Source organism: Barbus barbus (genome assembly GCF_936440315.1).
Source record: "Barbus barbus genome assembly, chromosome: 19".
Taxonomy (NCBI): Eukaryota; Metazoa; Chordata; class Actinopteri; order Cypriniformes; family Cyprinidae; genus Barbus; species Barbus barbus.
The window spans coordinates 12,272,976-12,299,765 of NC_136747.1; the positions used below are offsets into that span (position 1 = coordinate 12,272,976).

At 36.1% G+C, this 26,790-nt stretch overlaps 1 protein-coding gene across 1 annotated transcript in view; it reads left to right on the forward strand.

Moving 5' to 3' along the window:
• The window catches only part of gabbr2 (gamma-aminobutyric acid (GABA) B receptor, 2), a 198,027-nt gene that overhangs the window by 38,924 nt on the left and 132,313 nt on the right, over positions 1 to 26,790 (forward strand). The window contains exon 2 of the mRNA XM_079442503.1: positions 14,733 to 14,870. Within this exon, the coding sequence (XP_079298629.1) occupies positions 14,733 to 14,870 (138 nt within the window). The remainder of the gene's footprint in view (positions 1 to 14,732; positions 14,871 to 26,790) is intronic.

Genomic DNA, 26,790 nt, shown 5'->3' on the forward strand with positions numbered 1-26,790 from the left:
TTCACCAAAAATAGTGCATTGCATGCAACATTGCATTCCTGATGCAGGTTCATTTATACAGGATTGAGGCCAGTGTCGGTTAATATTTATTTAGTTTTTTTTTCTTTTTGAGATTTTTGTCATCAACAACAAAGATGAAATAAAAAATGATCATGATGATAATTAAACTATTTACAGCAGTAAACTGAACCTCTTGCTAGTGGCTTATTTAGCTGTAACTGTAATATCCTACCAGAGCTGGGTAGGTTACTTGCAAATTGTAATCTGTTACTGATTCCAAATTACATGACAAAAATTATATATGTAGCGTAATCCATTACACATTTTTCGTAATATAATCAGACTACTTTCTGATTACTTTTAGATTACTTTTGACCTAACTTGTTTATCAAATTGATTTATATAACATAATCTTCATACTGATATAATAATACAGTACAAGCAGAAAGAAAATATATTCCATTTGTTATTATTAACAACATGAAATGCATTAAAATTAACCATGCATCAATGTTTTTTTTTATTGAATTAATAATAATAATAATAACAATTTATTGCTATTGTGTTTATAATATGTAATCATGTAATCAATAAAAAGTAACTGTAGTCTGATTAAAGGTATTTGACAATGTAATACAATCTAATTACAAGTACTTAATTTTTGGAATCTGATTATGTAATCCAGATTACATGCAATAAATTACTACACTGCGCTGTATCCTTAACAGTTACAGTACTTGTAAAATAGCTCATTAATTAACTTCAATATTATTCAACCTATGCTTGTATTTTATGTTGATAAATCTTTTATATCTGGTAAATGTTTACATTAATAAATGTTTATACACGTTCATAAAAAACTGAAGTTGTCTGTTAAAATTATACGCCATTTCAGACAGAGTAAAATGGGTTAAAATATATGAATATAATATGATAAAATATTGACTTAACTGACTTCAGTTTGCTCAACTGCAAAGCTCTGCATTACAAAAAAAAGTAAACATAGCATTTTGTCATGACACACCATAACTTGTTGGGAAAAATTCCCAGCTTGTAATGTAGTTACATTTAGTAAAGTTAGTAGCATCTGTACTTTTTAGTTAGTTGCTCCTTGGTTCTGGATGCCATTTTGCCAATTTTTTTTTAGAAATGTATTATATCATATTATGTTATATTATATTGAATTATATTACTTAATTCGGTGATTCATTGAAGGATTCATCTTACCCAAACCAGTAACTTGTAATTTTGAATGATTCATTTGAAGAACCTGTTGACCTGTTCACCTGGTCTTCTTGCTTTATAATTTTTTTGCACACGGCTTGTGAGCATCATTCAGTACAAAGATGCTTTCTTGCCAGTATGTTGCTGTACACTGTCTCTTTATGTCATCACATTTAATTCAAACTCATTCACAATTCAGGTACTGTAAATGTGATGCCTGTTGCTGTGGCGTTGTGGGACATATGGACCCATGCCTTTGTGTGTCACTCTCTCTTCAAATTGTTCATATGTCTGTGCCTTTACTGTGCTTTACATCTGAGGATTGTCATGAGGATATTAACAGTATGAGTACAACAATTGTGTAGACGTGGAGCGATCGTGCAGCTGATTAAATGCAGTTATGTTGGACAGAGGCAGGACAATGTTGTCACAAGACTCCAAATAATATAAGTCTCAGAGAAGACTTTAATATGACCATGTCAGTCAGCCGTCCACTCTTTGCTCTGCTGCGTGTCCAAGAGCAGTCAGGTTGATGAATGGCTCCCATTACTCTGAGCATTATGGGCTGAAGCAGATGGGTGGGTATTTGGGCCTTGAGCGAGAGGAGTATTTTACCCCTACCATAGCAGTGAGATCTCTTGTCTCACAGAATGACCAGCACATGCTCCATTGTCGACATTTCCCCATCGGAAGCCACACAGCATCATTAAGTCCCGCCGGAGAAACAAGGCTCCATCAGGCATCTCGCTGAGGAACCGCTGTATGTATATCGTCGCTCGCAAAACATTTTTCTCTTCTCGTTCGGGATGTTTAATGGCCTCAGCCATGGCACCAGGCGTAATGACAAATAAATGGAAGTGGGATGAGCGTTTAGGGTGAGGCTTGCGCATGAAATGGGATTTCTGTGCAGACAGGGAGTGGTAGCCTAAGTAATAACATGTCGCCAGCAGAGCCATGGATCAACAGCACGTTAGCTGTCAACAAGAAGCAGGAACTTACAAGTTCTGGGTTACTCAGGGTCTCTGCAATGCATCTCTTTGTGGCAGCTGGGAAGATAATTCAGTTGTGCTCACAACTCTTGGCACCTTCAGCCCCAAAAGTGGTCTGGAAATTGCCTTCGCTGGAAGGAATGAATGTATGAACATACTGTGTTAATCATGGTGTTATCCACTGACTGAATTTCATTTTATCACGTTTGTTTAAATTACCACTTAAGAGGAAGAGATTTCCATCTGAAGGGCAGTTTTTCAGGCCATGGGACTGCTTTAGGAAAGCACTGCAAAGAAAGTTCATCCCTGACTACGTTCTGCCTTTTATCCCGTCCTGATGCTGTACCGAGCACCACATCACCACAATTATCCAAAATGGCAGTAATTACCCCTGCCTCCCCTCCCTGGCTCTCCAGAGGAGACATCCTGGGGAAAATGGAGGACCTCAGGCCAAGAAATAATTAACTTGATAATGGCCTTCCTTTCCACAGCCATTCTTCTCGCTCTGTCTCTTTCCACATTTCCACCAATTACAAAGATATATTGTTTTAAACCTTCTTCGGAGCAGTATACTAATAGCTCTCCTTACTGTTTGTTTGTATACAGTGTCGTTCATCTTCAGGTGGGAACCTTTGATAATTTCAGAGTCTGAAAATACCTTGAGGTCACAGTGATGCAACGTGCTTGATGCTTCGTTCTTGCTTAACAGAGCCTCGAGCACAGCTTCCTCTGGAGGTGATGGATTGGGGGAATTTTTAATGCATTTTGTCATTTTTCATCCCTCAACCAAGCCGCTTTGTATCGAGGCCCCCTGACAACCGCAAACCACTAATAATGGTTCAGTGCACTCAAAACAATATGGCTTTTACAGTTCACAACCAATATGGGCTGATCCGGAGATGTTTAGTTTCCAGTCTTCTGGAAAAGATGGCAGTAATTCAACACTAGTCTTGGCATAGCCCCCTAAAGCACTACCACCAAAGTTCACGAGTGTGTCATGCTCATGCTTAAACTGCTACATTACATGTGCGGTGGTTGATTCACTCGGTAGTGCCAGGTTTTTGCCAACGTGCAGAGAAAAAAAGTAAAAAAGTCTTTTAAAAAATCTGAATATATTTGAACTATTTATAAGGCAAAGTTAAAGTTGTAAATTGTCAAATGGTAGACTCGCGCATGCTTTGTACTATAAAAGGATGTACTTTGTACTATAAAAAAGGATATTTTATATCTGAGAATTAATTGTTATCGTTTAGCATGCTATTTCTTATTAATATATATTTGTGAACAGAGTATTAATAATAAACATGGTCTAAACATTCTTAGATGCGTAGCATTCATCGTGTTGTAGTTTGGGAACAACCCATCTAATAATGTGTTCAAGTTTATGTCACAATAACAGTTAACTAATGCAAAAAGGAAACATTACTTACTCATCAGATTGATCTCCTCTACTGGATGAAATATTGTTCTTCTTTTGAGGGAAATCCAGCCTTTACTCAGCGCGTCTTCTTCCAGAAACGAACAGTAGCGGCGATGAAGGATCTTCTCACTCTTTGTTTATGTTTGGTGTCTCCACGCGCACGCGGCTCACGTGGTTATTTACATATGAATGGCGCGTGCCGTGAGGGGGCGGGATTGCATTAGAGATAATGAGTTAGATGGGAAAGCATGACTGAACATCATGTTTGGTTCATACGGATTACATATTTGTTTTCGATATGACTTACTTCATTTGAAAGTAGACACTTCAAGCTTTCTATCAATATAACTCCCATGTCTGTGTGTTTAGAATTCGCCGAGTTACAGTTCATTTTAGTGACGCATTTCTAAAAGCAGTTCGCGGAGACGGAGAAGACAGAGAGCGCACCCTGTTTGTTTTCTTTATTCTTCAAAAGCACAAAGTTTAGTTGTTATTATGAGTGCATACAAATAAAATTAGACCCCTTACAAATTCGAATGGTGTAAGGCTCTTATCTGTACGATCAAAAATAGCAGAATAATTCAAGCTCATTTCTGCCTTATCAGGAAAATCTGCCACAAAACGCATATACACGTTTGTCGACCCCAAAGGGTTAATCATTAAATTTTTCCTGAAAATTGCATGAATTTATTAGTACAGTCAAAACCATATGAAACCAACATGAATACATGAGTACATGTAGCACTTGTTTGAAATTTTGGATGTTCTAATTTGTCATTGATTGGTTAACCAATTTCTGTATCACAGCTGTAGTCAGGGTGGAGAATGTGCATTTGCAGACAAACAAAACACCAGAAATGTTCAATGTTAGCAGGGCGAATAGCTTTGGTCTTGTTTTGTGTGCTTGGCATTAGTCAATCAATACACCCTGTCAGCTACTCCACCGTGTTACCTTGCAAAACCAGGGTACTTGGTTCAGTATCATGCGACACAAAGGTGTGAACATCTCAAGCAAAAATTCCCACAGCAAGCATGGTACTGGTTTGCAGTCACAAATGTCCAAAAGCCCAAGCCACTTGTCTTGGGGTCTTAAAAATCGAGGTGGATTTATGCGCGTGAGTGGAGCTGGATGGATCCCTGAGCCCAGTGAAGGGGAACAAATGCACAGGGCTGCTTTTGCCCTCATGCCTGTGTGCTCTAGATGCAATGAGAAATTCAGCCCTTGGCTTTTGGACAGGAACACCGTATGTGACCCTAATTGTCAGCGCTTTGATGTCCCTACTGTACTTGCTGCACCTAGACATAAGGTAACTTAGGACCTTATTTTACGATCAAATTGCACAATATCTATGAACAAAGAATCTGTAATAGCAGTGCTATGAATAATAGCCTTATTTTGAAATTGCATCCATTTGAACCATGTTTCCTGTTTCAGAAGTCTTTTTATACCAGACATCTTGGCAGTAGTTTGATTTGGGTGATGACGCTGGTGGCGGGTGGGATTAGGCCGGTTCCTGCTTTTGGAGGGAATGTAACAACAGGCATCTGCACGAGTGCCGTGCTGATCTCTTCATACTGTATGCTTTTAAACAATGAAATTGGACATAATGACAGCGTTGATTTGATTTCTCATGCTGAACTGTTGATGTGCAATGCTGAGAGTTTGAAAAGGGCATCCTTTTTCTTAAGGACAAACAGGAAGGGAAAACATTTTGGAGAGGTTTGGATTTTTGGGGTAATCACTTTTAGGACCAAGCATAACCTTATATTGCGTAGTATTAAATAAACATATTTGTTTATATATTGCGTAGTATTAAATAAACATATTTGTTTATAATTATCTTTGTTTAGCCATGTACTTTAGGTGTTTTAACATTTTATTTGCATAAATACAGTAATGAAGTATATTGTATTTTGGTATTTTATGTGTATATATATATATATATATATATATATATATATATATATATATATATATATATATATATATATAGAGTGCCCTCCATAAGTATTGGAATAGTAAAGACAAAATTGCTCTGTTGGCTGTGGAGTCAAGATATTTGCAAATATGATTAAAAGCTGGTGAAATTCATGTTCAATCGGATTTAAATCTGGACATTGACGGGCAATCTAAGACTTTCTATTTCTTTGCCCTTATAAAGTCCTTGACTGAACTGGCAGGGTGTTTTGGGTCATTGTGCTGATGCAATATAAGCACTTCCCAATGAATATGGTGGCATTTTCTTGAATATTGGTAGGCAAGATGGTTTTGTACCCTTCCAAATTCATTCTGCTACTGTCATCATACATTAAGTCATCAGTAAAGTTGAGAGAGCCTGTTCCAGAGACAGCCATGCATGCCCATGCCATGACACCACCTCCACCATGCTTTACAGATGAGGCTGTATGCTTGGATTTATTGCAGCTCCCTTTTTTTCTCCACTTTTTTGCTTTCCCATTACTTAGATAAAGGTTCATCTTTGTCTCATCGGTCCATAAACACAGTTCCAAAACTCTTCTGGCTCACCTTTGTGCTTTTTTGCAAACTCTAATCTTGCCTTTCTATTTTTGGTGCTGGTCAGAGGTTTTCATCTTGCTGTGTAGCATCTGTAATTCTGTGTCAAAGTCTCCTGAGGACAGTAGATTGTCAGAGCATCACCCCAGCTTTCTGGAAGTTGTTGGTGATTTTACAGACACGTCTTTTAGGGTTCATTTTCACAGCTTTTATGATTTGTCTGTCATCAACTACTGTTGTTTTCTCAGCCGATCAGGTAGTTGTTGGTCGCTGGTGGTTTCCAAACTCTTGATTTCTCCATGCCCTTTATTTTTTGCTATAGCTTTAATTGACTTCCTCTTTTCTTTTAGCATCCAAATTGCTTGCTTTTCTCTCAGAGTCAACTCCCTCATCTTCATCCTGGTTTGTGTGTCATCATCGAATGCAAGATTCAGAATACAGAAGTAATGTATATAACTGATACGACACATTCCCTGCTTTTAATATCTGAAGAATTAATGCAAGAGGACACAGCTGATCACTTAGAAAGACCTGTGAGGCAACTCTTCCAACACTTATGCTCACATCAGATAGAGGGATGAAACTCTAAAAGTGCTGAACTTCTGAGCTGGTAACACATGTGTTGAATCACCCAATAATAAAAATCTGTAGTTTTGTCTCATATTTATCTTTTAATCATATTTGTAAATGTCTTGACTCCACAGCCAGCAGAGCAATTTTGTCTTTACTGTTCCAATACTTTTAGAGGACACTGTATACACAGCAAATGTCTGCCCACCAATCACATGTATTTATGTGTTTTAAGGAGAAATAAAATATTTTATGAAGCAATAAATGCCATTTATTCTTCATTCTGTTAGTTTTATTAGCTATCATTTACATACATATGTAAATCATTCACTTAACACAAAATAGAATGCTTATGACAATCACCTGAGAGATTCTGAACTTGTTACCTTCCACATCAGATTTGGTGTGTAAGTAAAATGGACATATATTTAAAGCTAACCCCTTATCACAAATTGTGTCAAATTTCCTTAATGTGGAATAAAAATGTGATAATTTCTCCTTCAGCAGTGCCCTCATCACAAGACTCATTTGTGCTGTAGGCTAAATGTTAACCTATGAATGTCAGACTGCAGACTTTTATCTTTGTCTGTTTTTCATTCCAGGAATTGATTTTATTAATATTAGAAAAGCTAAGAGCAGAAAGAATGCTCAAATTGAACTCCATAACCTCAGAAGGTTTCAGATAAGTATTCAGTGACCATTGATTAGAAAACAGGCCAATGAAAGACTGTTACCGGGTAGAATCTGCAGAGGGAGAAAGGGTTAGTGATTGAAGGAAAATCGAATATGGGGTGTCATTGATGTGCAGGCTAACGAATGAAATGTGACAAAATGTTTTAAAAAATAAAAAATTCTTATTCTTTCAGTTGTGTGTGCATGTACCTTTGGTCATTTTGTGTGTGCCATTAAGCCTTTTTATAAGGAGCAGACTCTAAGAAACATGCTCCTCATTTGCTCTCTCTCTCTCTCCCAGTACTGAAGTCTTCAGGTTGCAAACTTGGGTGCAGTAATTTGCCATTGAATGGCGACAGGTGCAGCTGCTGCCGTTGCCACTGTTAACAAGCCATTTCATCATGATTAGCTTGCCGTGATTACCCCTTGTTGTTGCCACAATACCACGGGTGGCCATTTTATGATGCTGAAGATGTCAGATGAAATAGTTTCATTAATAATCCTTAGCCTACTGTCCTTTCCGAGTCATTTGCTTCTGCAATTGCACATTTATGTGTCCTCTTCTATTTTATTTTCCATCAGATACATGCAGATTAATGAGCAAATCAAGCTAGTGAATGATCTGACTAAAACATGTTTGTTTACAGTTTTGTTCATAGAGATGCGGTTAAAGACGTAATATGTAAATTCTACCAGTTGTCCTAATTACTAATGCTTCCATAAATAACCAGTTTGTTATAGTTCAGTATTTCCTGAGGGAACTGGTTCCTTCTTGAAGAATATATTTGGTGTATTCTATAAACATTCTCTGAATCTACATATAATCTGTGCTTCAGAGCTTGAGATTTGGCTTTATATGTTTCTCCCCTCGTCTACTGGAGGTCTAGAGTCCGGTCACAGGAGAGATGGTGTGTCAACAGCAATAAGTCTTGTGGTCACTGTGCTGGGCTGACTTACCATGCTAATGGCTCGACTGACAGGACTTTGGGGCTCAGTCCTATAAACACAGACTTGCCCTCTGCCATACTCTCGTTGAGCAGCCGGCCCTAGAGGATTGTTTGATTCTGGGTCCAAAATTGACCCAGACAGTTAAAGTAATATTCTAGGTTCAGTCTGCAGCATTTCTGCAATACACAGTAAACGGCACAAAATATTTTTTTTACCCAGGCACTTGTAATGAAAGTAAATGAGACAAAGCAGGTAACAGATAATGTACAGTTACATTTTTGTAAAGTAATCCTAGCCAAGGTGTTTTGTTTCTGAACATGAAGCAGAGTTGGACAGTATAAATATTAAGATGTTTATTTAATGATAATGATCATTACAGCTGACTGTACATTTTCCTACCTTCAGACTTTTTACACTGAAGGAAATGCATAAATACATGGACATGAAATTTAGATTTTGAGATGGACAAGTACATTTTGATCAGTTTACTTGTAGAGACTGATGAGACAGAACCTGAACACAACAGAGTCAGAAACAAAAAGCTTCCCAAATGAGTGCTAGTGTCGTTATCGTTAACTACAACTATTAAAAGTAATTTATGGTATTTGAAATAAAGCTCATATAAAATTAGGGATGCACCGAAATGAAAATTCTCGGCCGAAGCCGAACAAAATGAAACTCTGGGCCGAATACCGAATACCGAACACGGTTTTGTGCATTTTTCCCCCATGTAGGCCTATTTTGCCTTTTTTTTCCCCACTATTGCATAAATTAAATAACCAAAATGTGCTTTTTACTGTTTTGTCCTGCTTTTCAAATAAAAAAATCAATTACAAAACAACTATTTAAAAATATTTACACTGAACATTTTTTAACATTCTGTCAGACATTATACCAACAATGCACAATTTAACTTAAAATGAATAAGTTACTGAATTAATATTATTTGGCCATTTTTGGGACCCCCTTCTTGAATCAGGCATGCATTTTTTACTGTACAAATAAATGCAGCCTTGCTGAGCAGAAGAGACTTCTTTTAAAACATTAGAATATATTACAGATCCCAATTTGAACACTATGTGAATGTTATAATAAATGTATAGAGCTGTTGTAGGGTAATTATTATTATCATTATTATTGTCTTATTTTTTTTTATTTTTTTTACAGAACAACAGTAAAATAGCAATACTAATATTTATTCATTTTGATGGAGTTGTTGCTTTTTCAGAAACCCACAGGAAGATCTTAGTGCATCTTTTTGTTGACAACAGCATGCAGATATTTAAATGATTCTCATTACGAATTTGGGAAGATGTTTGTCGCACGTATCACATTGTCACATGTCCTTAAAAATGATAAAAATATTATTGAGCAAATGACGAGTTAACAGTGTTTTAGCTTGCTTTGGACTTTGAACCCTGGCGTCGAGAGCTCGTGCAGCGCTTTTTGAATGCAATCCGTGCGTGTATTTGAAAACATAACATTCTGCAGTTTATTTACTAATCGTTTAAGCCCATTTCGCTATTTCAGTCATCACAGTAACTAGCAACAACCACCTCTTCCTCTTCTCATCAGAGACATGAGATGCAGCACTAAGCAGTCTCTCGCTGTCGGTGCTTCGTGCTTGTAATGAATTTTGCGTCTTTGACCGTTTTAAATACTTCCACACTACAGACATGTTTGCTGCATTAGTGCATGCCTCTATTTGATCGCGACACGTCATTGTTCGGTACAATTTATTCTGTATTTTTGCTAATTCGTCCAAACACCGAAAGAGGTCTTTTTGCTATTTTCGGCCGAACAATTTCGGTTGCCGAACATTCGGTGCATCCCTAAATAAAATGAAATGTTACTATTAGAAGAAAAACTCAAACTTCAAAAACATGGGAGGTTGAACCTTGAAGCTTAACTTAAAGGTTTAACTTGAAATATTCAACTGACTAAAACTGAAATAAAAATAAAGTAATGCTAAATATAATATAATATAATATGATAATATTCACACTTTAGTTTGAGGACCAATTCCCACTATTAACTACTCAATAAACTTTTTCTTCAGTAAAATCCTAATAGTTAGTAAGGTAATTGTTAGGTTTAGGTATATGATAGGATTAAGAGATACAAAATATGGTCATGCTGAATAAGGCATTAATTTGTGCTTGATAAGTACTAATAAATAGACAAAATTTTAATATGTATGCTAACTAGTGAGAGTTGGTCCGTAAACTAAAGTGTTACCTAAAAACTAATAAAAATGACAAAAGCACATATCAAAACTTGGATTAAAATTAAAATGATAACTTAAAAAATAAAAGCTAATTCAAAATATTTAAAAATATATTCAATTCTCGCTATTAACAAACCATTAACTATGACTTTTGCCTCAATAAACAACTAATTTGCTGCTTATTAATAGTTAGTAAGGTATTTGTTAAGTTTAGGTATTGGGTAGGTTTAGGAATATAGGATATGGTCATGCAGAATATGTGCTTTCTAAGCACTATTAAACAGCCAATATGCTAGTAATATGCATGCAAATAAGCAACTAGCTAATATTGAGAATTGGTCTCTATGCTAAAGTGTTACCAATAATACTGATAGTAAACAATACTAAAATAACTCTAATCTGTGTTATTTTATCCAGTGTATTCGACTGCTAAATGATTTTGTTTTTGTGATGATCAACATTGCAGGTATGCTATTATATTATGCTTGAAACCCAGAATATTCCTTACATACATCAGTGACTATTAATCCAGTGTCATTATGTTGTTAAAAATGTTTCAGTGTAATTTCTTAAATTCAATGTGTGTGTTCTTTAACAAGTTTAGTGAAGATTAAAATAGTTTGTGATGATGTTGTGGTGGTGGCCTATTGTCATCAAGTCTCTCAGTCTGGCACCAGCTCTGTGAAATCCAAAATTAAGCCCTCAAACGTCACCTCTGAATACTGATTAGTAGCATTATGATTGTAGCAGCCAATCCGTGCTATATCTATCAATGCCGGCCTTGCTTTCTACTTCATTTAGCGTTCAAAGTGAGGAGTGCGTTCCCATGACAACATGGCCAAAGCCTGCTCTGTAGATCGTGGATGTGCGACCACGTTGTGATTGTTGGTATTCAAAGGTGCCTTGATTTCAGTGCAGAATGTGTTTCAGTCACATGAGCACCACAATTTCATGGTCAATTACCTCACATTTCGTTCAACGTGAATGTTCAGGAATGGTATTTGTAGCTAGAGCTTCATTACTGACTGAATGATCATGGTCTTGGTCAGTAGGTTGAAATAAAGCTTGAATTGACTGTTGATGATGATGCTAGTTAAATGTTGTCGCAGTGATTCATTTTCACAGTAGTTCTTAAATGGTCGAAGTGCTTATCCGTCTGTCGCTTATTCCAGAATATTTCACTCTCGAAAACTTTCATTTCGAAACCTGCTGTAATGTCGGGATTTAACTAGCATCTTGTTGGAGAGCAGACCATTTTTTTTTTAAACAAGAAGAAAAGGCTGTTTTGCACACAGTGTTTTGGTGGTTACTGATGACCAGAATGAAGTGAATATGGAAATATGCAAATGAGATCTTTTAAAAGCCTGCTGTTTTATTCAGCATTATGAACAGCATCACTTCAATCGACTCGCCCTGCAGTGCCTCATCTCATATTCCTGCTCTTCATACGCCACAGTCTTTTTTTAACACTTCTATTTCTGACACTGAAGCTCACTGGCTAGTGAGCACTACCAAGTATGATGGAGTGTCAGAAATAGCGATGTACTGCTTGTGTAAGAACGTCTGTTGTATCGTCATTGGTTGTGGGCCAAAAATAGCCTTCACATAAATGCTTAAAGGCATACTGGAAACAGAAGCGTGTTGCTCGTTCAACCCGATTGGTCACGTGACACCTACAATTTTTGAACAGCAAATTAGGCTTTGATTAAGTAACTATTTTAGGTAAAAAAAGAGAAAAGTGTTTGTCTGAAATCTCTAAATTTGGCCAGTCTAATTGAATTGCAAATTATTTTCTGTGGAATTTTTTTTTATCATCAAATCATCATCATATCAAAGCTGTTAATTTCCAGCTGTCAGATGATATTTTGCTTAGTTTATTAAAAGTAACTGTGCAAATAATATGTTAATAATATGTCATAATATTTAAGCATAAACAGATCTAATTATGTATGTTCATCTTTATTATATATATATATATATATAGAGAGAGAGAGAGAGAGAGAGAGAGAGAGAGAATAATTTATATACAATAATATATAGTAATTATAAATATATAATTATATACATATATGTGACCCTGGACCACAAAACCAGTCGTTGGGGTATATTTGTAGCAATAGCCAAAAATACATTGTATGGGTCAAAATGATTGATTTTTCTTTTATGCCAAAAATCATTAGGATATTAAGTAAAGATCATGTTCCATGAAGGTATTTTGTAAATTTCCTACTGTAAATATATAAAAATTTTATTTTTGACTAGTAATATGCATTGCGAAGAACTTAATTTGGACAACTTTAAAGGCGATTTTCTCAATATTTTGATTTTTTTGCACCCTCAGATTCCAGATATTCAAATAGTTGTATCTCGGCCAAATATTGTCCGATCCTAACAAACCATACATCAATAGAAATGTATAAATCTCAATTTTGAAAGATTTACCCTTATGACTGGTTTTGTGGTCCAGGGTCACATATTTAGGGATGTAACGATATTATCAATATCATGATATTGCGATAGCAAAACTGCCTCGATATTATGGTCATATGATGTTATAAAACGATAGGTCTTCTGGGCAAAAAGTGTACTTTTTAAAATATATTTAAACTTCTTATTCTAACATAAAAGGTCTTTAAAGTTGTGTTTTTGGCCATTATACTTTGGCACAGTAGTGTGTCACAGTGCTGTGAGTTTTGCGCGCATTTGGGAACGCAACAACCACCAGTTAGGTTTTATTTTCGTGGCAGATGATTACAGCATTTCACTAGATTTGTAGTGAGTCGTGTTTATGTGTTTATGTGACGTCAGAGTAAAAGCTCTACTGCCGTTTCCATCAAAATGAAAACTTAAAAGTGCTGTATGAATTGCTGACAGCTAGTGGGTTAAATCCAGTCTAAATTAAAAATATCGCTTTCAAGTGTAGAAATTAGGAAAGAAGTATTGTAATCTCCCTACTGTTGTGTAAAGCAAAAATAATACAGCAACTGATTTACAATATATGGCTATTACTTTCATTGTTGTTATTATTATTATTATTATTATTAATATAAACTAATTTGTTTGGCTTCCAGAAAAAAACAGTGTGAATGTACTTTACACGGAGACAGTATATCATGAATAAAAAGAGTCCCTTTTAAAGTTCAGGTACAAGTCAATTCACTGACTTAAGTTTTCTTAGTTAAGAACATGGATTGGAGCTCTTAATTTTGATTCTCAAAGTACATTAGATTGAATAATTTAAATTCAAAATGTACAAAATTTTCCTTTTTTTCAATTCTTCATTTGCCTTTTTTTCAAATATTGCAATAAATATTGTATTGTGGACTTCATATCATATTATCGTATAGTGAGATTTTGATATTGCTACATCCCTAAAATATACTATAATTTTCTATTTTATAGATGATGATGCCCCTAACTGAAATGTTTTTCATTTCATCTGGATGAATGAGTTTTCATTTATTTGTTTATTTGATTATTTTTAATAATAATAACAAACTTTTGCTATATTGATATTGCTATATTAAATCTCAAAACTAAATGTGTTCTTTGGTTCAAACGAGACAAGAAGGCACTTTAGCAAGCGAGGTCAAAAGGCAAGAGGAAATTCTTGACCGGGTCACTGTGTGCAGTGTTCAGACATTTCTGGTTACGATCAGGACTGAGTCAGGTCAAGCCGACTGCTTTTAATTGACCTTCGGAAGTGTTTACCAGGGACTGAAATATCATTACCAACATCAGAAAATCAAAGATAAAACAGTTAGAGGCTCACATCACAATCAATAGCCCTGCTACATCTTTTCTTTTCTTCAGAACTTCTACAGAGCCAAGAGCGTTGCCATAGTGATATGAAATGGGCGCATAGTGTCGCAGCAGTCGGCCTCTCCTGTACATCAGACATGTTTTCACATTCAGAAATTCGAGGTCCATGTTTTTTTGTTTTTTTACCATTTCCCTCTTCCTATACACCATATTATGAAAGAAAACATGCACTGGGTTTTTGGTGGTGCAATATGGTTGTACAAATCAAGAAAAAGCTCGAAAAGGTTTCTAAGTGAATGAATTGAGAGCAAGTACACCTGCTGGAGTCATTATGATTGACATTACCATTCTATGTATATTTATAGACTTTTATGACTTAATTTTTCTCCCTTTTTCTCTCTTCAGTGTGACAACGCAAAGGGATTGCGAGCCTTCTTTGATGCAATCTGCTATGGTCCGAAACATTTGATGATCTTTGGGGGAGTGTGTCCGTCAGTGACTTCGATCATCGCTGAATCGTTGGAGGGGTGGAACCTTGTGCAGGTTTGTGCCACAGCCAGCATCTGCTTCATAAAACCTGCAATGTGATTACCCATTTGCATAATCATTAACAATTCTCTTTTCCCCTCAAAATGCCATCTTTGCATGAGAGGGTTCTCATACTTGAAGAATTCATGCCACGTATTTGCGCTAATGACGGCCTCTGTAATGTAAATAAATACTAGTATCTTTAATCAAAAGGTTGGCAAAGCCAGGTCAGAAACGTAATCCAAATGCTAATAAAAACTGGAAAAATGAGTAAAATTCCCAAAGACCCCTGTCTTAAGCAGACCAGAGGGGGTGTTTAGTGTGTTAATATTGTGATTTTAACAGGAAGTTAGCGTTCGGTTACTCTAAGCTTATCTCCCCTCTCTTGTTTGCCATATCCAGTGATATCTCTAATCTGTGTATTAGCGCATCACCGACAAAAGTAGTTGCCATCGGCACACATGGCTCGAGGAAGTAATGTAGTTAAAATCTCTCTGATGTGAGGCATGGCGGACTATAAAAGAATTCCACTGAGGAATCTCCTACAGGCTCCTACGCTTTCACTTTTGTGTTGGCAGATGTGTGGTCAGTCTTGAAGCCAGCTGACATTTCACCAAGAGAACCTGGCAATTTTCCAAAACTGTTCTGATAAAGTGGCTGGTTTCCATGAGAGGAATAGAAATTTGTGCATGTCGTTCCAAGTCAAAAATAAGGACAAAAAGACAAAAAAGCAGATAAAAGGTCTAATATGTAATTTAAAAACAAAAATTATGCCTTTGAGGTACTGCCCAAGTGACCAGTGATTACCTCTAAAGGCAATGTTCCCTCAAATTTTTTTCTTGCTTTTCTCTATTGGCCGAACATTTCGGCCACCTGTGCAAAAACATTTTTTATACCAGACCTGTACAGCGCACACACAAATAGTGCGTAACTTTTAACTTGAATGTGCTATTTCAATTTGTTTTGACCCTTAATGTAACTAAATCTCTTTCTCTTTGCTAGTTATAACGTAATAAACATTAATGAACATCAGAAATTATCTTGTTTTAACCTCGAAAAGACGTCAATACACACTATATAATATAATATAATAAAATATAATATAATATAAAAACAAACTGAAGCATTTAAACAGATCTGTAAACTAAATATTTTACAAAAAACATGAATGTTATTTCACGTCATTGTGTTTGCGTTGGCTTTCGTGTTGAGCTATTTCATCCACATCCATTAAACTATTCAGTGTCTACTGGATACCCTTTGGAGGGTATCATTCTCTTTTTATGAAACCTGTAAACTGCATTTACTGGTACTAACTGTATAGAGACACCAATTCTATAGCGGTTTGGCCGAGAATTACAGTATTTCACATTTACTAGAATTCAATCAAATGGCTTTCCTAACTCATTGTCGCTTGTGCGCAGCATATTATTTCTTCTGCATGGTCGTGACGTAAGCAGTTCACATGCGCAGCTTAGAGGGAACATTGCCTAAAGGTATACTTTTTTCACATTGTTTCTGAAAGTGAGTCACAGAAATATCATAAAGGTGAAAAAAAAAGTCTTGTCATTTCTCTAATTAATATATTTGTGGACTTGGACTGGTCTTGCCTTCCTGAGGATAAGCTTACAGAAGTCCTAATTTGTGGACTAATCTCCCATTAACTCCAGATGAGTAGATGTCTAATTAGCCAGGGTGATGGGAAGGGAACATATCCACAATGGAATTAGCAGTGACATGCCTCAGAAAGCCTTTTAAACCTGACAATATAATAATAAAACAAACAAAGGGAGGGGGCCAGGCCCATGCAAGGGGTAGTGAAATAAAGGCCAAAAGATGAAAACGGGATGTGGGTTCCTCGTCTTGCAGGAAATGGGGGATGAAATCAGTCCAGCAGGCCGGTTGCACCAGTTGTGTGTAAGTTGCAGCTTAGCCTATTTTTGACATACAGGAGCACTAACTTACAGCTCCACACTACTAAAACTACCATTAAACTTAGTTAAAATGTATGAACAAAATATTTAAAGCCTCTGAACAGGTTGGAGTAAAATAGCAGGGTGACTGAATTCCATCAATTTGCTCAGATATATATGATAATTTTGATTTTTACATTTTAATAGAGAGAACAAACATAATACATAAATGTAATTTCTTTTTTATGATATAAAGTTTCTGATTGTTATTTACATATAAAAATACCTTTTATTTTATTCATGATTAAGGTGTATGATATTTCATTGGAAACAAAATAAGTTAAATAGAAATTTATAGCATTCCTGCATAACTTCCCTAGTAAAAAAAATTATATATTTAAATATATATTTATTTCAGACTAAGTATAGCTCATTTACTGACGTATAGCTCAAGACTTACTTACTATAGGGACTTATTATATAAAAAAGAGACTTGCAATATAAAAATATAATTAATCTTTATTTTGAGTACTAGTTGTGCACAATGCACTTTTTTTAATGTTAAGCCTAGAAAGCCTGTGTTTTAATGTCACTATTGATGAGGATTGTATGATCTTTGATTAATATCAGTCTTTAAATGCAAGATATTTAAAGTGTACCTGAAGTATTCTTGCAATAGTTCCACTTTAGCACAATCAAATATATATTTCAGTACATCTTTAATTGGACTTCAGCACTACTTCTGCACAATTAAACGCATTAAGTACAAAATTATTTGTTCCAGTTTAGCAGACTTTAAGTTTACCAGTTTAGTCTACTAATAGTACAATTACAGGGTATTTTTATTAAGCACATAAATATGTAAATGTATTTGTAGTATACTTAGCATTAAACAATTTCAATTTCAATATTGCATTTATTTATTATTACATTTTAGTGTATTTTCACTAGGGTTCTGCTCATATGTTTGAAGGCTGCTATTGGATCATTGATAGTAAAGATTATATAATGCGACTATGCATTACGAAGAGCTTACAACCTACTAGCTATGTTCTGCCTTAAGAACAAACGGTGGCACTGTCACCGAATGAAACACAGAGTTAGTTACAAACTAGCTGGTTGCTAAGCGTGTGGACTTTTTGTAATCATGTTGTTCTAAACCTGTATGAGTTTCTTTTTTCTGCTGAAGATATATTGTAGAATGGTGGTAACCAAACAGTTGTTGGTAGCCATTGAGTATAAATGGATTTCAATGGAAGTCAGTGGCTACAGGCTACTGTTTGTTGCTGATGACTGGATTTTCATTTTTGGGACCATTTTTGGTTTCAGTTTATTCCTCTAATTAATTAAGAACTTATGAATGGCTGCTGCAACCCTACCTAGGGGCTAGGGTCACTTCATGCATTCACTGCTGGAATCTCGTTCATGGTGAAAAAACACAGTTTTATGGCAGCAGCGATGAGGCAGTAAGCACCAGGTGCACCTCATTACGCTCATTTAGCAGCGTTTCCATTTCCGCGCTCCTCCTCTTGGCCGCACGGCGGTATTATGAGGCTGGATGGAAAACAGCAGAGGAGGGCCAGAGCACCGACGTCTGGAGATTCCTCCGTCACACCTGCTGATCCGTTTCGCATACGAAATGAACATTGAGGCAATGCATTCAGCTTCATCAAAACCACACGTCAACACTAAGATTCTGCTCCCTTATTTTTAATTTAAGGCATGTGCTTAATGAGAACGGGAGATGGCGTTGAAATGTCAGATGTTTGATGGATTGTGTAATTACATTTAATGAAAGCATCAGGCGGTTCTGAGAGCCAAAAACGAGAGCGGTTGTGTTTTCACCAATGAAATTATATACACGTGTTGGAACCCCCAGAGATGTGCCAACATGCAAACAGCCCTAGAGTAAACTTTTGACCTCAAGAGCTATTGAAATCTGTTAGGATGTCAGTTTCCACAGGCATTCTGCTCCTGCGTACTGTGTAATTAAATAGTGCTGAGCATCCTTTGTGCTTCTCAAATCATCACTTGGCATTCAGTGGCTCTGAATGGCTCCTCTGTTATGAAGTGGCTTACATCAGTGCTTGCAATGCGCAAAGATATTAACATGACTCGAGTGCTTTGAATCAAATTGAATGTCACCCAGACTGTGAGAGAATGATTATTTTGAGCTGAGACATTCCTTTCTCCCTAAGCGTTTGGATGATATCGTGCCCTCGTGTGATAGGGATCTTTCGTATAGCAGGGAAAATGATAAACACGAGAACACCTATTTTTGTTACGTGACTAATAGGGAGAGCTTTTTGCAGGCCGGAGCCGCAGGTGCTGTTTGTGAAGATATTATAATGTTGAAGTGGCCCCCATTCTAGCTCTAATGAAGGTAACAATGCTCACAACGTTGTACTAAAAGTGATTAGACGAGATGAAGCACAATGCATGTATTGATATGCAATGCCAAGATGCAATTAAGCATTTAGTTGGGCAAGTAACTACAGACCTCCCTTGATAGAGAAATGAGCATACCTGTAGGAAAGAACAATCACAAATGAGATCTGGTTAATTTCTCAGATGCGTCATCTCAAATGAAGAACAAATGGAGGCTTCTGCTGGAGTTTCAAAAGAGATAGCAAAACTAAATGGGTTTCCATACACATATTTTTATGAAAATTTTGGAATATGTATTCTAAAAAAATAGTAATTTGAAAGAACTTTCCGAGTTTATTTTTACAGGTGTATTTAGAATTTTACCCAGCATTAATACACCGCATTGAATTGTGTATTAATGAGCTGCCAGTATTTTACGGATTTATTTCTTACAGTGCATGGCGCAAATATACTGGGTGTGTTAATTGCGTTAAAAAATTTAACACGTTATTTTTTCCAGTAACTATTTTATTAGATTAACGCGTTAAATCGTTCGCCCTAATTTTACTAAGTTACTATATTTTAAATGTACTAATTTGCAACTTCATAATTAATTAACATGCAATTATAAATATATTTAAATATATGTCATATAAGTTTTTTTTAGTTTAGCATAAATACATTCAGCAGTACTCTTTAACCTTATTTCAATGGAATTAATATAAATATGTACTTAAGTCCTCCATAAATGGGTCAAAATGCATTTAATACAAATTTAAAATATAAAAATATAGTTCAATTTACTTGTATATAACAATTAAGACTGAAAACATTTAGTTAATTTAGTTAAGAATAATAATTGAAAGCATATTATTTCTGTAATAAGTATGCTTAACTGTACTTTTTCACAAGGGAATTTCAGCATTTCTCATCAAACTTAATAGATCTTTATACTCTTACTTATTATAGACAGTTGACACTCAGTTGATACATAACTGAGAACTAAAGGAACTAAAATGTATCTGAGAATCTGAGAAGTTGAGAAAAATAGAAAGCTTCTGCAAGGATTATAGTAAAAGCACACAACTCTGTTTGCTGCATTCTGCTTTTTAGCAGTGTCAAAACTGCTTGAGGCGCTTCTCATTTTTCACTGTAGTTTGAATTGGAGCAGCCATTTTGCTGGAATATGTTTCTCAGGAGATGTTTTGGTAAAGACAACATGGAGTGAGGTACTTCTTTCAAAAAATGTAATTATTTAGAGTTGATGGTTAGCATATGTGCTTTTACATATTTAACTGTGGAGCTAATTTGTAAGTTTGAATCTTGTGATTCCTGTCTCTTCTCCTCAAAATGTATTGTCCTCTGCTCTCTCTCTCTCTTATAAAATAATAATGAAGCTGAAAGTGAAGTAAACTAATGGAGCTAATGTCTGTCAGTAGCACTTGATTTGCTAGGCTGATATTCGTCTTGATAGACTGTGCCATCACAGTGAGCGTCATAGCCTCAAAATTAGGCCACGAGAAGTATAAATAGATAGCATTTCTATGATTTAGAGATGTTTACATGGGCGTTTCCTCTTGCATTATTCCTGGTATTGTTGAGATCCAAGCAGTATGTCTTTGAGCCTGTCAGCCTCTCATCTGCTCCCAGCCGAGCATGTGCCAGAACCAGACTGCTGTCGACGTGCTTCAGCAGACGCCGTTTTCCTCTTTGACGTCAACCACAGGAGTGAGAAGAACAGCCAACTCCCAAAGCTGTTTACATATGGCTGCTTCCCAGACTGACAGAGAGAGGTTAGCACACACAGTTAATGTAGGGCCTGCAACTAGAGATGGGTGGAAGTATTGAGAGGTTTGATCCTCACATTTGAAAATCGATCATTTAAAGTAGTGGATTTTAATTTATGCAGCATGAATATAAATGAGTATCATAAATTTGCAAGTGAAAAGAGATTAAATGTGTTAGCAGTAGCTAACTACTATAACTTATAGTTTTTTATATATATATATATATATATATATATCATACATTTTATAATATTTATATATTTTATATACAATATTTGTTATAATAAAAACTATAGTAAGTTCGTTGAGCTGAACGCAAAGATCTAAGACTTTTCTATGTACACAAAAGGCCTATTTCTCTCAAATACTGTTCACAAATCTGTCTAAATCTGTGTTAGTGAGCACTTCTCCTTTGCCGAGGTTATCCATCCACCTCACAGGTGTGGCATATCAAGATGCTGATTAGACAGCATGATTATTGCACAGGTGTGCCTTAGGCTGGCCTCAATAAAAGGCCACTCTAAAATGTGTAGTTTTACTGAATTGGGGGGGGGGGTCCGAAAACCAGTCAGTATCTGGTGTGACCACCATTTTCCTCACGCAGTGCAACACATCTCCTTCGCATAGAGTTGATCAGGTTGTCCACTCCTCTTCAATGGCTGTGGGAAGTTGCTGGCCATGCAAGAACTGGGATGTTTTCAGCTTCCAAGAATTGTGTACAGATCCTTGCAACATGGGGCCGTGCATTATCATGCTGCAACATTAGGTGATGGTCGTGGATGAATGGCACAACAATGGGCCTCAGGATCTCGTCACGGTATCTCTGTGCATTCAAAATGCCATCAATAAAATGCACCTGTGTTCGTTGTCCATAACATACGCCTGCCCATACCATAACCCCACTGCCACCATGGGCCACCCGATCCACAACGTTGACATCAGCAAACCACTCACCCACACGACGCCATACACACTGTCTGACATCTGCCCTGTACAGTGGAAACCGGGATTGATCCGTGAAGAGAACACCTCTCCAAAGTGCCAAATGCCATCGAATGTGAGCATTTGCCCACTCAAGTGGACGACGACGAACTGCAGTCAGGTTGAGACCCTGGTGAGGATGACGAGCATGCAGATGAGCTTCCCTGAGACGGTTTCTGACAGTTTGTGCAGAAATTCTTTGGTTATGCAAACCGATTGTTGCAGCAGCTGTCCGGGTGGCTGGTCTCAGATGATCTTGGAGGTGAAGATGCTGGATGTGGTCACACGTGGTCTGCGGTTGTGAGACCCGTTGGATGTACTGCCAAATTCTCTGAAATGCCTTTGGAGACGGCTTATGGTAGGGAAATAAACATTCAATTCACAGGCAACAGCTCTGGTGGACATTCCTGCAGTCAGCATGCCTATTGTACACTCCCTCAAAATTTGCGATATCTGTGGCGCTGTGCTGTGTGATAAAACTGCACATTTTAGAGTGGCCTTTTATTGTGGCCAGCCTAAGGCACACCTGTGCAATAATCATGCTGTCTAATCAGCATCCTGATATGCCACACCTGTGAGGTGGATGGATTATCTCGGCAAAGGAGAAGTGCTCACTAACACAGATTTAGACAGATTTGTTAACAATATTTGAGAGAAATAGGCCTTTTGTGTACATAGAAAAAGTCTTAGATCTTTGAGTTCAGCTCATGAAAAATGGAGGCAAAAACAAAAGTGTTGCATTTATAATTTTATAATATATATATATATATATATATATATATATATATATATATATATATATATATATAGTGTATATATATATAGGAAATCACATATTAGAATAATTTCTGAAGGATCATGTGACACTGAAGACTGGAGTAACAATGCTGAAAATGCAGCTTTGTCATTACAGGAATTATGTTTTAAAATATAATAAAATATAAAACAGTTATATTTAAATATTAATATTTAATACTATACTATTTTTACTGTATTTGTGATTAAATAAATGCACTCTTGGAGCGTTAGAGACTTCTTCCAAAAACAATTTTTTTTTACTAACAACAAGCATTTGAATGTTAGCAAATACACTCTTATCATTTGTATTTATGTTTATTAAATGTTAAAAATAGTGGTTTTCAAATGTATTGTTAAATGGCCTTAATTACCTCTTTTTTTAAAAACTGCAGAAATATTTGATTCTGCGTATTGGCCTTGATAGTACTTGGTATTGGATCAAAAAGAAAACCTTACCACAAACCCTTTTTTTGTTTTCATTTTTATAGTGAGTCAGGGAATATGCATAAATGATAGCTTTTTTGAGTATTAATACCGGCAGGCCAGACAGACGTTGTGTCATTAAGCATTTAGATTCTCTCTCTGAGGAATATTTACAAAAATGTCACCTGCCTTTTCACATTTGCTGGGAGCAGGAAATAAAAGAAGCCGGCTGTTTTGTTAAATAACCTGAATATCTCAGCTGCTCCAACCATAATTAATTTAACTTGAAACAATGCAGGCAATAATCATTAGTCCATGTCAAACATGATGCCGGCTCAGTGTTGAATCAGCGAGATTCTGCTCTGAGCACTGAGGAATTCAAATTGTGCATACGCACATATACACACCTCTCACATTTCGCTGTGGGTGTTGCCGTGATCGGTTTGTGAGTACCATCTGCCCTCAGATTTATGTAACAACTGATCCATAAGCAACTCTCACACATCCTGATTGTGACTCATGTCCCATGATGCCCCAGAATGGTATTAGTGAGAGGTTCACACTCTCCATGCCCGCTCGGTTCTTAGAGGCCTAAACGAAAAGTGTGAGAGGAGGGAAACGGAAACTACCCGAAGGAAGATACTAAAAAAAAAAAAGGAGCTAAAATGAGTCTGTCGTTCAGAAATTTCAGCTATGGTTTCATACGTGATGATGGTGTTGCTATTGAAAGGGATAGTTCACCCCAAAAAGAAAATTCTGGTCCTCAAGTTATTCCAAACCTGTGTGAGTTTCTTTTTTTCTGTTGAACTCAAAAGAAGATGTTTTGAAGAATATGGGTAACCAAACAGTTTATGGTCCCCATTGGCTTCCATAGAATGGAAGAAATACTATGGAGGTCAAAGGGGACCATCAACTTTTTTTTTTTTTTTAAATATCTTTCATGTTCAACAGAAGAAATAAACTTCTACAGGGCTGAAGCAACTTGTGGGTGAATAAATGATGACAGAATTAAAATTTTTGGGTGAACTATCCCTTTAATCTTTACATTGAGGTTTGTCATTATATACTGTATTTATTTTTATTTAATTTACTTAAAAAGTTTAGTTTCATTCATCTTTCAACATTATGCAATTGTGCTTATATGTTGTGAAGATTTCTGTCATTTTGTGACTTTTTTCAAATGATTTTCATTACATTTCATAGTTTAAAATTGAAATTGTGCATCGACAAAAGTACAAAGCTATAAAATCTATACATGTAATACATACCAAGGGAAAAAATAGCAAAATGAAATAATGATGGCATGGGTAAAGTGCCTGAGGTTGATGAAACATAGATGTTGTATGGGCCACTCTTCATTATTTAATGAATGGAGGATTTGGCATGGATTTAAAGATCTTTGCCAACAAGTCTTGGAAGTGGTCTGCTCCAAAAGTGGACCGCTTTTGTCGATCAATTAGCTGTTAGTGGTGAATATTTCATTATCTGCAAGTTATATGCCCATTATAGATTGTGTGTGCCAGAAAGGGTTTTTATAGCACCATAAACCTTTCAAAGCATAATGTGTTGGATCCCGCTTCCCTGTTTTTGAGAAATAATGGCTTCTCTTATAATTTAGAGCAACCACCATCACAGATGTCGATTTCTCTGTTGAACTAAAACTAAATGCAGGTCTGAAAAACTGCTTCTGCTGGGTGTGAGAAAAAAAAACTACGACATAACTGAAAGCAAAACAGCTCACATACACAGCCACTGCTGGAGGTCCACAACATCTCCCATCATTCCATTTGACATCTCTGTATTCACTTAGTGTGGGCAACACCTTTGTAATTCCTTATTCACAAGCAGCCTTGATGCAGCACTGAGCAATATCCAATGGGAGGCTGAATGTGATCAAATGTAGCGCAACAAGAATTACGAACAGCCCGGTAATTCATAATCATTTATGAACACTGTACAGCATCAGTTGTTCTGTTCTTATTTGCATTATAAGCTCAGAACAAGAAATGGATCCTGTCCTCTCTCTCTTCCTTTCTTTTGCACCATCACTGTTTTATTCTTTTGGAAAAGTAAAGCTAGTTTCGCTGCAATTCCTCTGAGTGCCACAGTAAACTCCTAAATAAAACATGTGCTGTTGCTGTGTGCTGCTCAGCCAACGTCAAACCCTTTCTTGTTCACTATCCATATTTCATGCGCTCCAAGTTGAAATAAAAAAATAATAAAAATCACAGGTTGGTAGGGGGCAAATGAAGGGGGCATTTGATGAGCATGACTTAAATGAAGAACTGCATCTGTTAGTGTGGCAATAGAAACTACACCTAAACAGTCAAGTGAGACTAATCAACATGAGTCAAGTTGAGCCAAATCCACTCTATACAGTAGTTATTGTAGGGAAAAACTTCTTTTGAGACTTTGGTAACACTTTCTATGAAGCCTGTATTTATAATGCTTTATAAGAGTATTCTTAATGCATCATAGTGCGTGCATAATGCTTTATAAACCTAATACGTTGTATCATCTGATATATAATCATAACAACAGTTACAATACATTATAATACTTACCTATTTCTGGTTATAACTTTTAAGAATATGATCCATTATAACACCAGATGAAGCCTGCATTTATAATGCATCATAAGGGTGTTCTAAATAAATAAGAAATAAAAAACTCATGGTAACACTTTATTTTAGGGTCTCTTTTAAGTTGCTTATTAGCATGCATATTACTAGAATATTAGCCATTTATTAGTACATATTAAGCATATATTAATGCCTTATTCTACATCCCTAATCCTACCCAATACCTAAACTTAACAACTACCTAACTAACTATTAATAAGCAGCAAATTAGGGATTTATTGAGGGAAAAGTCGTAGTTAATAGTGAATATGTGTTCCCTATTCTAAAGTGTTACCCAAACTCATAATGTGTTGTATCTTCTCATGAATAATCATAACAACAGTAATAATATTTGTGATTACAACTATTAAGAGTAATGATTTATAACACACAACGAACACAATTTTATCCACTTAAGTTATAATGGATTCTATGCCATAGTTTCATACTTTCCCAAGTCTCATCTTGACATTGTTTACTTAAGATCTGCACAGTATCATCTTATGAGTGGTCTTTTATAGACACATTTGCTTTGAACATTTTTACTAAAATAGGTAAATATTGTTACTGTTGTTATAATTATTCATGAGATGATACAACATATTAGAAGGTTTTCTTATAAAGCATTATGCATGCATTATAATGCATTAAGAATACCTATATTAAAGGGGTCATCAGATGCGCATTTTCCACAAGTTGGTATAATTCTTTAGGGTGTTCACGAAAAGTCTATAATATACTTTGGTTAAAATTCCTCAACACCCTTTTTACCTTGTCCAAAAACTCTGTTCACAGCAACCCGTTTCGGTGCATGTCCCTTTAAATGCTAATGGACGCCTCTCTCTTCCATGGGGCGATGAGCAGTTCTCTGAGACTGTTAAATTTAGCCAAATTCGTTGTGGAACATGGTAACTAGTACATTATTAGCAAAGGCGATTTGCAAAGATTCATATAAAAAATACTCACTTCTTGTAGGTGAAGCTGGATCTCAAATGGTTTGCGCGAACAGACGCATTTAGGTAGTTCGGGGGACACATTCCCTTCA